General features: G+C 34.5%; 1 protein-coding gene across 1 annotated transcript in view; it reads right to left on the bottom strand.

Annotated features, from left to right (window-relative positions):
• The window catches only part of CCDC73 (coiled-coil domain containing 73), a 97,980-nt gene that overhangs the window by 45,049 nt on the left and 38,504 nt on the right, over positions 1 to 14,427 (bottom strand). The window contains 2 exon segments of the mRNA XM_009646927.2: positions 2,596 to 2,667; positions 12,904 to 13,050. Coding sequence (XP_009645222.2) covers positions 2,596 to 2,667; positions 12,904 to 13,050 — 219 coding nt within the window.

Here is a 14,427-nt window from a genome sequence, read left to right as displayed (position 1 = left end):
AATGACCACACAAAAAATAAATAGAAATTGAGACTATTAAAGAATGACTGAGAAAAAACAAATGGATCATCTGTTTCACACGCAAGACGCCCAATTTCTCCTCCTGCCTTAACTGAGAAATTGAGGGTTTCTCAGAGATAAAGCCCGTTCCAAAATTGCTGCTTTCTCCAGCAAATTGGTGTTGCTTTCAAGTTCCATGAGCGAGAGCTGTTACTATTTGATACACGACAAGAACCTGTGGAGGTAAGGTGTTTTATATTCATGTACATACTCATTAATCCCCTGTAAAATAGGTAGAGAAAGTTTTGGTTTCCATCTAACAAACAATACTACACGAACAAATATTCAAAAATGTGAAAACAAAAGTCTTGAGGAATATTTTCCTCAAGTTGTCACTTAGACCTGTGTTCAAAGACACAGGTTCTCTAGTGGGTAAAGGGCATACCAGGTATGCTAGAAAGCCAGAAATGGTACTGCACTGACAGCAAATCAGCTGTTCTCAGTGGAGTATTCCTACTCACCACAGGAATAAAATTTTATATCCACAGTGCTGTCAAATTAAGGTGACATTTCTTTAGATTATAGGAGTTCAAGTCAATATTATATCATAATTTATGTATATATGTTTGGTTTCACAGAACATACATACTTTATACAGTTTTGTCACTGATGCAATATACCACCATTCATAATATACCACAGTCTTCCTTGTACTGTATGTTCAAGTGGTGTATTTTACCATTAAAAAAAAAGAGGAGACTGGGAAGTTTCAAACAAACATTTATTTCCTAACAGGTCTCACAGCCAAGACTATTAAATTAAAATTATTACATATAACTTTCTCAGAAATTCAGTTTTGGAATAAATTTTCCAAACATGCTATGCATGTGTGGTACAGGGAGAGTGAAGAACAAAGTTACTTTTAAAAAATATAAACAACATTACCTTTGATATTGTGATGTTACAGTAAGCATAATGAGTATATTTGTTAGATTTAAAGTAATATTTTCTCCAGTTGTTCTGTTTTCCCTACTCTAGTATATCTTTTTTCCAAGAGCAGCAACAGTATTTGTAAAACATAGACAAAGATCTAGCTTTAAAATTGTAATATTAAACCAGAAACCTAGCTCAAGTCATGTCTTTATTTTAAACTAGTTTGCTAAATTTAAGGTAAAATAAAATATATACTGACATACGGAAATGTTGACTGGAAGGGGTATCTCTGAAGAAAAAAAAAATATATATATATATAACAGAACCTTTGATAAGCCAGGGGAAGCAGTCTACTTACTCACTGAGCTACTATTGAGGTCAATATGATTCTGAATTCAGAAACCATCAGGACACAAATTCATTTTAAATGTCATACTTAGTGTTTTCATCTTACTGGAATCTCCAGGACTGGAAACTCATATTAGCTTGTTCCTCTGAAGTTGCAGAGCTCTACATATGTGTTCACATGAAGTTCCTAAAATCTACAACTCATTGTTTACATTGTTTGCCATGTGCCAATGTTAGATGCAAAGTGCAGAAAAAAAAAAAAGAGAGTTCACCTAACTGCCTATAATCCCCATCTTTTTATTAACTGTAAATTAAATTGCTATTAAGGTCTCAGAATGAATGGAAATTATTCCTTTTGAACTCATTATTATGAAATGCAATGCTAGGTTAAGAAAAGCAAAGAAGGGTTACAAATTGAAAGCACTGTTGCTTTTACAAATATAAAATGCTTCCTGTTCCTGTGTGCAAATATATATCTATCAAAAAAAAAGTACATAGTTAGGATTATTAATTTAAGATGGCTAGGATGAACTCCAAGGTGAAAGAGTCTTCCTTTACTACTAAGATGTTAAATATCCCTAGATCAAGGATAGAGCTGAAATTATTGTTTTTTCTGTGATCGTAAAATATACAGAGTGAAGCCTTTTATCTTGTGACCTAGTGACAGGGGTCATAGGTTTGATTGTATTAGAGAAGGGAATGGATTTCCTATGAAAGCATAACCTCAGGAAGCCTAACCTTAGAAGAACGTTAGGCTTATTTTACTGAAACTTCATTCTGAGCATTTAAAAGCTGACAAACCATTTCAGAGTATGTCTAACACAAATTTCTGTTTAAAATATTTTTTTTTTTTAAAAATTGTCACCTCCAAAACATTGCCAGTAAGGTTGCATGTACAACCGCACTGGTACTTGCACTTGTCAAATAAAAGCATAATACAGAGAAGCTGCTGTGTAGCTTCCCCCACACTAACATGTCAACATGCCTCTCGTTAAGCTAAATGTCTTATTGCTTCAATATTTACATCCCTCTTCACTGAATATTTCCAGTCATGCCAAATACTATGATGGTACTCTTTTGTTAATCACATTTCTGGGTAGGGAGCAATCCAAACCAATATAAAAACTACAGAAGTTCATGGCTAGACAATAAACTATTGGCTACCACATTCTACTATTAAAAATTACAATAGCGTTAAAAAGGGGAATTGTACCAAATCACAATCCACATTAGTACTATATTAAAATCCATATTAATGTTACATTAAAATTAAATTCCAGCATTTAAAATACTAAAGCCGTGTAGAAAAGTTACCTTCTGCCATTCAAGTTCCTGTTTCTCTACAACAATTTTACTTATTTGATCTTCATAAGTAATCTCTGTTTCCTAGTTAAAAAACAAAGAAACAAAATTACGTAAGACTACCTGCATTTGAATCTGTATTCTTTTTGGCATCTCTTAGGACAACTGAAAGTTTGTGTCAGCAATTACTTCTGTTATTATGCAAAAAGTGAAACATTTGTAATAGCCTTCTGTGCCAAGAAGCCTCCTGACCTACCAGATGAAATTAGGTAGGTTAAACAGAAAACATGTATTTTTGATAAGACGCGCTACCTGAAAATCTGAGAAGTCTAAAGTTGCCTTCACAATCTAGAAGATGGACTCGTAACAGGAAGGTGTGTTACATCTCCTGTTCTTGCACAAGCACTTTGTCAAGAATCAAACTATTACTGTGATAATAAATGAGACTTATCTGCTGATAATCACAGTTGCTACAAATTAATGATAAATTTCCTGAAATATTCTGGTTTTAAAGTCAAATTTTCCTAACTGGAATGAGCTTCCATTTTGAGTCAAATTTTTGTGAGCACTGGCCCTCCTTTACAAATACAATACTTGAAGGAAGAACAACAGGTTCCCCTATCAGTCATGGCTTCTTGCAAAAACAGTATTCAGGCTTTTGGTGTACGTCATAAGCAATTCACTGCTGTCCTGTTATTGCATACAGTCAAAATAATGAATATGCTTTAAAGACCTAGAGAACTACACTAATGTGGTGTTCCAAGCTTCAAAAGGCTGATTTCCTGCCTTTTCTCTGCACACTATTGGGTGCCTTAAAAAAGTGCCCACATTAAGGTAAGACTGACTTCTCTCTGATGAACTGGTGCACTAGTAACATTTATTGAGGTCTTGCGTTGGACACAATCCAACAAGGGCCAAACTGACTGTGTGAGGGTAAAAGAGTACTCCCAATACCTGAACTGTGTTCTCTGAATTACTGTATTTTGATATATTATGTACACCTTCATGATTTTTGAGTTCAACTTCCCCCCACCAGTTTAAAACCTGCATTCTAAATTGATGAAAAAATAAGTACTCTTGAAATGACTTTGCACCTCAACATCCCAGACTACTGCAAAAGAAGGGGCTATAATCCTCAGGGAAACAGTGACAGCTCAAAAAAAAGCCATTTATGGATCACTCTAGTAAAAAGTTAAAAGCAGGCCTCAAAAAGATTATTCTCTTGATATCACGATTTAAGTAAAATTCTACTGAATTGCAACACCATAAACAACTACTACTTACCATAAAAAGAAAAAAAACCACACCACTAAAAATGACCTCTGGATGAAGTAATAAATTTTCTGAAACAGTGAAAGAGCAAACTGAGGTTCTTCCTCCTTCCACAGGGAAACAGATAATACAAGTGTTTTGGCTACAAAGAATAGAGTACACTGCATCTTTGAAAAATGCAAGTCTTTCCAAAACTCAGTACAAATGAGGGTTCCAAGTTTTTAATACAAGGATATTTACAATGTTTCTACAATTTGTACAAACTTATTTTAAAGAAGATTTTGCAACTCTTTCTCACTTAGTATAACATTTGATCCACAGTCCCACTGTACTATCATTAGAAATAAAACTGCAAAATATGTCCCAAGGTGATTTAAAATAGGTTTTTGACACTGACATCTTTAATAGGTTTTAGGGTCAAAACTGACTTCCTTGATTAACAGGCAGTTTACAGACACATGTGCGGACAGAAATAACACACACTTCTATCCACAGGAGGCTACTCCTAAGCATTTCAAAAGTTACTTGTGGGATCTAAAAAATATGCCTCAAACACTCACATGAATTTTACATATAAAATATTGAACATAATTTAAAATTAGTCTGGCTCACAGAGAACTAGAGAAAAGTTCTTTAGCTTTTGCTTCTCTGATATGTACCTGTAGAATACAGACGGAGAAGAGACCGAAAGATTTCATATGCCAATAAATAAATAAAAAAAATTTGGAGAATTGAAAAGATTATCAATACCTCCCAGTTCTGCCTTAACAAACAGTACTTCGGACTTGCACTAAATTTGTTTCCTGATATTAATCTGTAAGTACTGAGAGAAAATGTATCCCCCTAAGTTCCCTGGAGTGATAAAAACAAATGAGGTTGACTTACAGCTTCTTATAGAAGTGTAGTCTTAAGCAATTTATGTCATTAAGCAACAAATGCTATTAAAATGATACATTATTAGCAAAAGCCTTGTTCAAAATAGTAGGAAATAAGTATTATAAAATCTGACCCTTAAACACACCACGTAAATTATTCCTAAACTAATCAAGATGCACTGCAGTAGTATTCTTCCCTAGCTTCCCTACCACTGCCCTGTGCAGGCACTAGCATATATAAGGGTACTTTAGAGACAAAACCAGAATTTTGATCCAGTGCACAACTAAACAGGGAGAAGGAGGTGGCCAGTTATCCCATGGATCAGATCTAGCCTCAGGGAACCCAAGAACACTTACCAGTGCAACAGAAGCAACAGTAACATGTTGCTGCAGGAGATGTATCGTGGACTTAGAACAACTAACGGACAGTAAAACTGCCCCCACAATACCTGAAGTGCCTGCACAATTGACTCCTAATATGCTTTTTCATAACATGCTAGCTAATTTTTCAAGTATATGTTTTGAGAACATGCAAACTAATCACACGAATTACTGCATTTCTTCAGCTTCTATGCATATAACCATCTCTCCTTTTCTTTGTAAACTCTGTAGTTTGGTGTATTTCTTATAAGCTGAAAGCTCAAGTCTGGAGCATTTACAAAACAAACTTCAAGCTGCATCTAGCATCAGAAACTAGCATCAGAAAATAAATACAGCAGTGAAGATAAAGTGGTAACAGATAAAAAAAAGCTTAACATATGTACTGTGATTCTGACCTCATTAAAATTTATGGCAAATATATCACACTAATTTCAATGGTTGCTGGAGATCAACAAGTATCTATCCATATTAAACTTACCATGAAATAAAGGGAAAAGAATGTAGTATTTTAAAGGGGTGCAATGTAGCAGATACTAGCGTTACAAATTCTTGACAAAGAAACCTTGAATTTACGTAGACTGGGCTTTCTGAAATGCAAGTTACCCAAATGAAACCAAGCCTTTGGTGTATTTTAAAAAAAAAGTCATTTCAGTACAAAACAACAAAAAGATTTCATGAACGATGGAACTGGCAGACTATTTGTAATCAAGCATATACACCATTTCAATTTTAAATTGTGTAAGTATTTTAAATCCTAATGAGGACACCAAGAAAAAAATACTCACAGAAATACATTTTTGTGCAGATACTTGGTTTAAATTTTTACAATTGTTCTAGGAAACAGCATGTTAATTTTTAAGACATTTAAAATTAACTCCCACTTTACATTTAATTAAATAAATACAATAGTAGAAGTTTGAAAATTGCATTAAATTCCATTTTAAGTGAGCCCTTTGCTTTGAATACTAAAGAGGATAAGAACCAAAGTTCTAAGTGAACAACACTCCTCCAACTTACTCCCAAATTATAAAGGAAAATCTGGAAGCTATCAAAATGTATCTATATGTAACTACTGTTGAAAAAAAATAAACATCATAAATACTTAATCTGAGAATGACAATTATATGATAAAAATGTTCTCATGTGAGATTGCTAACAATTATATGCGTTATCCATCATTTTTACTTCTTTCAAAGGACATTTATATAGTTTACCCATTTTGAATTGAAAGCTTTTAAAACTTGTGGGAAGCATATTTTATTTTTTTTTTTTTTTTTAGAAGTTCCATCAGCTGTTTAAGAAGACAAAAACATTTTTGTTATACTTAGGTGAATATTGTATATAACTTTGAGGTATCAAAAAACCCTACAAAACCTTAAACGTGTTCATTTTTTATTAGATGCCTTAGGACTACATGGATTTAAGTGTTTTTACAAAAAAGACTACCATAACAATAAAAGAGGAGTAATTTGATGGTTTATTTACTTGTTATAACCTTTAGAAAGTGTCAAGCCTTCTTTAAAGTGTTTGCTTCAGGCTGTAGTTTTACAAGATGGGCTGTGGATTGGTCAAGCCCCCTCGATTCTTGACCCTGAACAGATTTAGGAACAGAGTACAGCTGGCTCACATCCAAGCAGCCAAAACTGCTGCTAGGTACTTTTATGATCTTTTTCCAACTCATAATCTACCTCCTACAAAATTGTACATTCAATTTCTCATGCAGGTATATCAGATAGTCTTCCTAGAAACTACAGTTTGTGATCATTCCATACTATAATTAGAATACCCTTCATGAACTAAACACTCCAGTACAACTTTTAGTAGACCACATGGATAGCCTTCTTAAGTTTTGTTCCCAGAACAAATGTTAAAGGAAGAGAAAATATTTACAACAGCCTTATTTTAGTTACAACAGTTAACCTGAAACTTTAGTAGCCATATATTCAGCATTTATTCTCAAAAACTTTCATTTTTCAGAAGCAGAGGAACAAAAACGTACACCAACCACCTCTCTTCCTTTGGAAGTCTTTCATTGCTCTGTCCTTGATTCCACTGCATAGGCTGCAATTGCTCTATGTTTAAATAAATCTAATCTATATAAATATATTACTGTATATGCTTGCATTGATAGTTATAATGCTCTTCAAGTAATCAGTTTGTAATAAAAAGCCACATTATTTGCTAACACACTGCTTACTGACTTGAGTAACAATGTTGTATACGTCACAATCATGACATCCATAAACTTCAGTACTGCTTATTCTTTTCTATCCATATACTTTTTTTTTTTTTTTTAAATAGTCACCTTTCCTTGTTTCTGCTAAAAACTACCCTAATTTATACCTAGGCAGAAAATCCAGTTATAAGACTGTTTGGATTTTTTGTTCTGTTTCTCTGCAGCCTGTGTCCTGTTTGCCAACTTCTACGTAACAAAACAAAAAAGCCACCTACATTTCTATTTTACCATTGTTTCTTCCCCATAATTTCCTCTTTTTACTCTATCCTTTAAGAAAATCAAGGTCTTTGCCATTCTTACTGTTTGTTAGCAGTTAGAATTGTTCCTTGCAATAAACCTCACTAAAATCTTTCATTTCCCTAGCATCCTCTTTATTTCTAGAAAATTTTTCTACCTTACTTTCTAAAATAGTAATTGTCCTTCTCATGAAGAGAAACTTCAAAATACAGTATTAAAACATTTATTTCTTTCATGATTCTATACTTAACCTATGCAACAGCCTGATGAAAACTTAAAGCCAAGTTCTTTTTAATTACAAAAAAATTTAAATCTTTATTTCTGCAACATTTTCCTTCAATCCCATGGTTTTGGTCACTGTAGATTACTGTTTCCACAGAGCTGCCTATATAGCTACAGCAGGTGCCTTCGGTGCCCTTTTTAACTCTTCTGCTAACCCACACACATAAAGGTGGTGGTTCTCCTGCAGAACATGCCTCCAAAAAGGCTTAGCTTTGGGTGCACTGTAACATTTCTGGGGGTTTTTAAGTCCAGATATAGCACAATCAATATGACCGTTATGATCATAACTGGCACATCCACCAATATTGTAATAACTCAAGTTTAGTCCTGCTTTGCTCCTTCTGATAAGTAAGTTTATGGTTTCATCAGCTTTCTTCACTTAATATCTCAAAAAACAATTTGCCTTTTGGGCCCAAGTGACATTTCCAAATACTAACCTTATATTGCCACTTTCAATTTTCATCTCAACACTCCCCTTGCCCATCTTACCTGTGAAACACTGCTAAATAGATGAGTTAGCTCTGCACAATTACGTATATCTCTTCCATTCTGGAACAGACTGGCTCAGGTATCCTGAGCTGCAATGTGCTATACGGTGCTATGCTGTGCAGTGCAAACCCCTGCGTAGTTGCCAGAAAGCAGAAGTACATTTTAGAAATAGGAGAGAGTAGTTAAGGCTGAGCAACGTTCCTTCAACTCCTCCCTCTAAGAAAACCTAGAAGCAGGCTGCTGTGCTGAAGAACTTGGATTAAAAATAGCCAAAGCCATAGCAAAGGTAGAGTAAGAGGAATTGAGATAAACTTGCTCAAATCTACTTGACAGGAAGAGCACATACAGCTCTGCAGAACTAGGGTGAGCTATAGCTTCTGAGAACAGCAACCAGAAAAAACCCAAGGCGAGGTGTTGCGAGAGCCGTAAGGTCTGTGTCATGACAAGAGACACGATTCAGGATTTGTCTCTTTTTGCAAATTAGAAAATATAAGGATATTTACTTACTTTCTCAATGACTACTCACTGGCCATCAGCATAAAAGTGGGTAAGCACAAAAGCAAGGTTTAATTTATATAAAAACAGAAGGCAGAACAGAAGACAGAAAGGGACAGAAAGTAAGAAAAACAGGGAAAACAAAGAGAGGGAAAAAGAGTATTAAGATCAGGGAAACAGACCAGAGACAATAGCAGCAAAACATCAGGACCAACTAGCCTTTGAAGAACATTCCTCTCCACAACATGGAACCGATTCCAGAAGTCTTGAGCCCCCTCATTCCCGTGCTGTGAACACAGATATGAAATTCCCTGGCAAATCAGACACCTCAACCCCACTTCCAGGGGCTGATTCTAATACCACCTGTGATGTCAATGTACTCCTTTGGCTCAGGCAAGGGAGATGTTTTATTTAATGCTTGACAGTAAATAGTAGGATTGTTAACTACTAATAACAACAAGTCAATATGGCTCCAGTTTACAAAATTTGGGGGTGGGTTTCAGGATTTTAAGAGGAAATATTTAAAGAACCCTATATTAAAATATCTGAACATATAAAATGTTTTTATGGGTAAACTCAATGCCCTTTGCAACTCTAATGTTCTTTAACACAACATAGTTTCTTTTATGGTAAAGAAAACTACCTTGTGGGAAAATCTGGGACCTGGAAAAGACTTAAGAAAAGTATTTCAGTTAAGAGAAAAGCACTACCAAGTTATAGATATATCCTAACTGCCCAAAGAGAAAAGAGCAAAATTTATTCTTTGTCACTTTTACTAAACAGAAAAGTATTAAATCTAATAAACTTAAGGCACAAATGACAGAAACTATACTGCCAGACTTTGTGATGTCCCAGTCAACTCCAGCAAGAGCCTCAACAGGTGCTTGTTTTGGGGTATGGTATCAGGTCACTGAAACTTGTCCTTTGCATCAAAGACAGACGTTAGTAAAATTTGAAAAATCATCACTAAAATTTATCTTTCATGTGTTCAGCTAATCAATACCTCCACCACTACCAAAAATACCCACATCCCCAGGGTACTAGACTACATTTCTATAGAAGTAAGGAAGAATTTTCTTGATTTCCTATGTTTACAAGCTTTTATGGCTAAGGATGTTTTTCCTTACCTAGTACAAGAAAGAAAATATTTCAATACACAACACAGGTGCCTTCTTGTCCTTGTAAACATTATCTTTAAACCTAATGTCAGTTGTCCTATATGCATTGTCCTTCAGGAAGGATTAAAGACTTCCAATTTGACCTACTATGCCACAACTTCATACTGTCAAAATTGATTATATTTATCCCTTAGAAAAGGATTCTCTCATATTACTCAACAAAATGAACTCAGCTGATTGCAGAGCAAGGCTGACAGACTTTGGAACAAAGCGAATGGGATATCCACTGCAAAAGAATCACTGGGCTGATCAGGGCTTGATGAGTGGGAAAGCTAAACTGGCAAAAAACCAGAAGGACATTCAAACTATTGGAGTGTGAAGTAATCCCGGGGTGGGTGGGGGGACAAGAGTAATATCATTTTTTGTAGCTTCTAATTACAAACATATTCATATTAAGTCCGTTCATATTAAGAACAAAGACTCTACGAACAGCTAAAGGAATAAAATGAAGCTGTATCAAGTATAATAATTTAAGCAATGTATTCTCCAGAATAAACACACACAGCTACCATTAACTGGGATTTAGTCTGTAAAATAGCAGAACAGTCACTTAAAGAAAAAAAAAATCTGAATTATGAGTAACTCCTCTACATTAGTTTTATTTTGAGAGTTTTAATTACAGCTATATGTTTAACCAAGAAAAGTGAAAAACAGATAAATGCTTTGAAATAACTCAATGCATTTATTTGAATAAGCATATTCAGAAAAATGAAATTTCTACTTTAAAATAGTATGGATATCAAGTCTCTCAAAATATTTTAATACTTTATTGTTTTATCTACCTAGCTTTGCACAGATAATTTCATCTTCGACTTTATTTTTATTAATTTGAATTTATACTGCAGACAAGAAACTATTCAAGGCAGTTTATTAAACTCAAAATACATGACAGTTCCTGTCCTGAGAAGGCTCCTGTCTAAGTGACAAGCAAGACCAACAATGGGAAGAGAAACAGAAGCAAACAGAGGTAAAATATCTCATCTAAGGTCAAGCCACAGGTCAAAGACAAAATTGAGAGTAAACCCCACTAAACTTGGCTATACTGCCTCCATCTGGCTATCAGTTTACTGTGAGCCTCACTAGCAACTTGGAATAGAAGTGGCAAAAGTAGTAAGAAACCAGCAGAGCTTTAACTCTGACTTAACCTTCTTATTTAGTGGATATGGTTTAAATTAAGCAAGAGCATCCATACAGAGTTCTACTTAAAAAATTAAAAATGAATGGCACTACACATGTCCAGATTATTTTATAACCTTTGTCTGTTCAAAATATTAATGTTTTATATTCCAATTTTCAAACATACTAACAATCAAATCAGGACTGCTTGCTTAAAGCAAAACAAATAAAAATGCATGCAGGGATACTTTAAGATTACAAATTGACTGTCTGTAAAATTATTAACTTTTTTTTTTTTTACTTAAATTTGTAGCTACAAACAGCTAACTTTTTTTTTTTTAGGATGAAGGAAGGCACAGATGTTTTAAAAATTGAGGGCCATATCTTAATTACGGAATTGGCTTTTGGCATAAGCATCAATTTTGAAACTAAGAATCACCTTTAAGCCAAAAAATTGCTCACCCACCTGAGTTAACCTTTTACAAAATCAGCCACTTACTCCTGTAGTAGAGTAGATACAAGAGACAAAACCAAAAAGTTGCCAAAGATGAAAATCCATGGCACTCTAATCTAAGTCACTTGGTCAGAGCCTAAAATGCAAAGTTAATTAACAACACAAATGGAATTTAGCTAACAGATCTTATAAGGAAAAGTACACTCCAATAATTATTATAAAAGTTAAATTCTTCAGACTTTATTATTTAATAAAAAATAGTTGGACTAGACTAAACACTATCACTGTAACAAAACTCTAAGGATCAGACCATGGTGAATTTCAACACTACTGCACCAAGAGAGCAGGATCATGCAGCTTTTTGTCTTGGATTTTTTTCATGGCAGTCACTCTTTTGTTTAAGGTTCTTAAAGAGAGGATTAGAGCATTTAACTTCAATCAAAACATAAATCAAAGTATGTCATCAATACTAATATTTTTAAAGTAATAATACACGTCTTTTGAAAAGGTCAAATTCATCAAATGCAGAAAGACGTACTTTAGCTCTTTCAAAAATACAACAGTTAAGACACAAAGGGGAGAAATAGAAACAAGTGTTTACAAACATACAACTGATACAGTAACCACAGAAAAATATAACTGAGAAATTAACCACAGCAAAATACAGCTGCCTTCAACAGTGCAGGAACAATTTTACCTCAGCACTACAAAATTATTCAACCCCAATTTTAAAACCAAAACACACCCCACCCCTCAATACTCATATTATTGTAGGGCTCTAGCTTAATAGCTTAGCAATTTAAAAATGGTGAAATAAAGTTGATTTGGTTATCACAGTAGCTATTTGCCCTCTTAGGTAATGCTGAAAAGCACAAGTGAACAGACAAAAATAAGTCAAAACCAGTCCTCTTCTGGCAAATGGTAAATCAATCTACTAAATGAGAAAGCCCTATGGACTTGGCAATAACTTGGATTCCTCCTTTCCTTTTCTTATCAAAGGCCACAATGAAATGCAAAAATTTAATGTAGATATTTTTTGTCAATAGCCTAGTGATTAACTGTAGCAACTTTGTACATTATTATAGGAAAGCCAAATTCATTCCCATGAAATCCTGTTGTCTTTGTGCTTTCTACAGAGATGTTTCTAATACAGACACCACTTAAACCTATGATACTTAAAATCCTGGTTGGTGAGTTACTTAAAATACAGGATGAAGTTAACCCACACTTATACATCAATTTCTGTGATTACGTACGAGACAGAAATAAGACAAAGAAACACTAAAAAACAATAAAAATATTTACCCTTCTTATACGCAGTTCTTCTATTGCCTCCAATAAATTTGTTTTAAAGTCTAACAGTCGAATGGAAAGTAATGTGCCTGATGGACTTTGAAGAGTGGAGTCAAGAGCCTGTGTTTTAAAGTCTTCATCCATTCTTAGAACTTGTTTCTGCAAAATAAAAATGCGCATTTCCTCTCCAGTTAATCTTTAAAAGAATATTCAAACTGCAAAACTTGCAAATGTGGAAGCAAATTCTTTCTGCAAAGAGTAAAACTACTAGTCATAGCCATTATGCAATTAACAATATTTTCATTTTAAAGTAATGTGTGATATTGTAAAAGCAAGCAAACAGCTTTATCAATAATCCACCACATTCATTTGTTTTTCCTATTTATTTTTGGCTTGGCTTTAGTTTTAAACAAAGACTGGGATGAGCATGAAAAAGGAGGTAGTACAGTTTTTTTTTTCCCCAGAGCTACTGCCCTGCACTGGCACAAAGGTACTGCAGCTAATACATCAGGCCATGAAAGAGTATACACTACCTACCTCAAGATTTCAAGTCACAAGATAGCCTCAATTTTAAAGATATTCAGACTGACTTGAAATTATGATAAGGTAATATCCATGGTTTCTGCTTCTGAATTTTAACACGAAAACTTTTTGGGTCTGTTCCCACAAGATCAAGTATCAAAATGTGCTCTAAGCTAGCTACATCAGCTGCTGTGAAGTGAGGAGTTCTGCTAACATAAGACCCGTGTGTCTCTGTAGGGACAAAACGTGTTTGTTAGTGACATCAGAGGTGATTACAATACTTATTCAGCATTTGATTTACAAAAAGATGACAACTGTACATATTCCAGCTGTACTTTCCAGATTATAATTTTTATACTTGAGACTTAATTTCCACCAGTCCACTGGAATACATAATGCTATCCCTTCCCAGAGACACCCCATGTGTGTTTCTATGCTAAGAATTAAAGAGGTAGGGGTAGAGCACAGGAGTTATGACTGACCTGGCCACTGCCACAGAACCCTTAGGAAGGAATTTCTGCAGGCAGAACAGAGACCTGGTCTGTATCACAGGGCCATAACAACTACAAATCAGGGCTCACCACTTTTTCAGCTGTTGTCTAAATAAAACCCTAACATAGATCAAATTTAAGGCCGCTTGGTCATGGATAATAGATTGATTCCTTGCTTAGTTGCCCCACCACAAAAGTTATTCTAAGTTACTGAAATAACGGTTTTGCTAAAAAAAGAAGAGTTAGGCTCATTTTTGTCTTCAACCTCAAAGCATATGACTAGTACTGAACTATTCAACATGAAGTATTGATATAAGTTCTTTTGTCAGTGTCAAAATATGTATGTTTGAAGGACTTCTGAAGAGGCAGCAAATAAAAGTCTGAATAAGAACCATGTACAAACATGTACCACTTCAGGCAACAAATCTATTGTGTCAATATGCCAACATGAATCAGGCATTGTGCAGCCAATCTGCATACATTTGAGACACAGTTCAGGCCTAGGTGGTTGGGTTTTTTGGTT

This window comes from Egretta garzetta, unplaced genomic scaffold (assembly GCF_000687185.1).
Source record: "Egretta garzetta isolate BGI_Z169 unplaced genomic scaffold, ASM68718v1 scaffold509, whole genome shotgun sequence".
In the NCBI taxonomy this organism is placed as follows: Eukaryota; Metazoa; Chordata; class Aves; order Pelecaniformes; family Ardeidae; genus Egretta; species Egretta garzetta.
The sequence above is the reverse complement of the archived record's forward strand: the minus strand, read 5'-3'. Positions and strand labels throughout refer to the sequence as shown.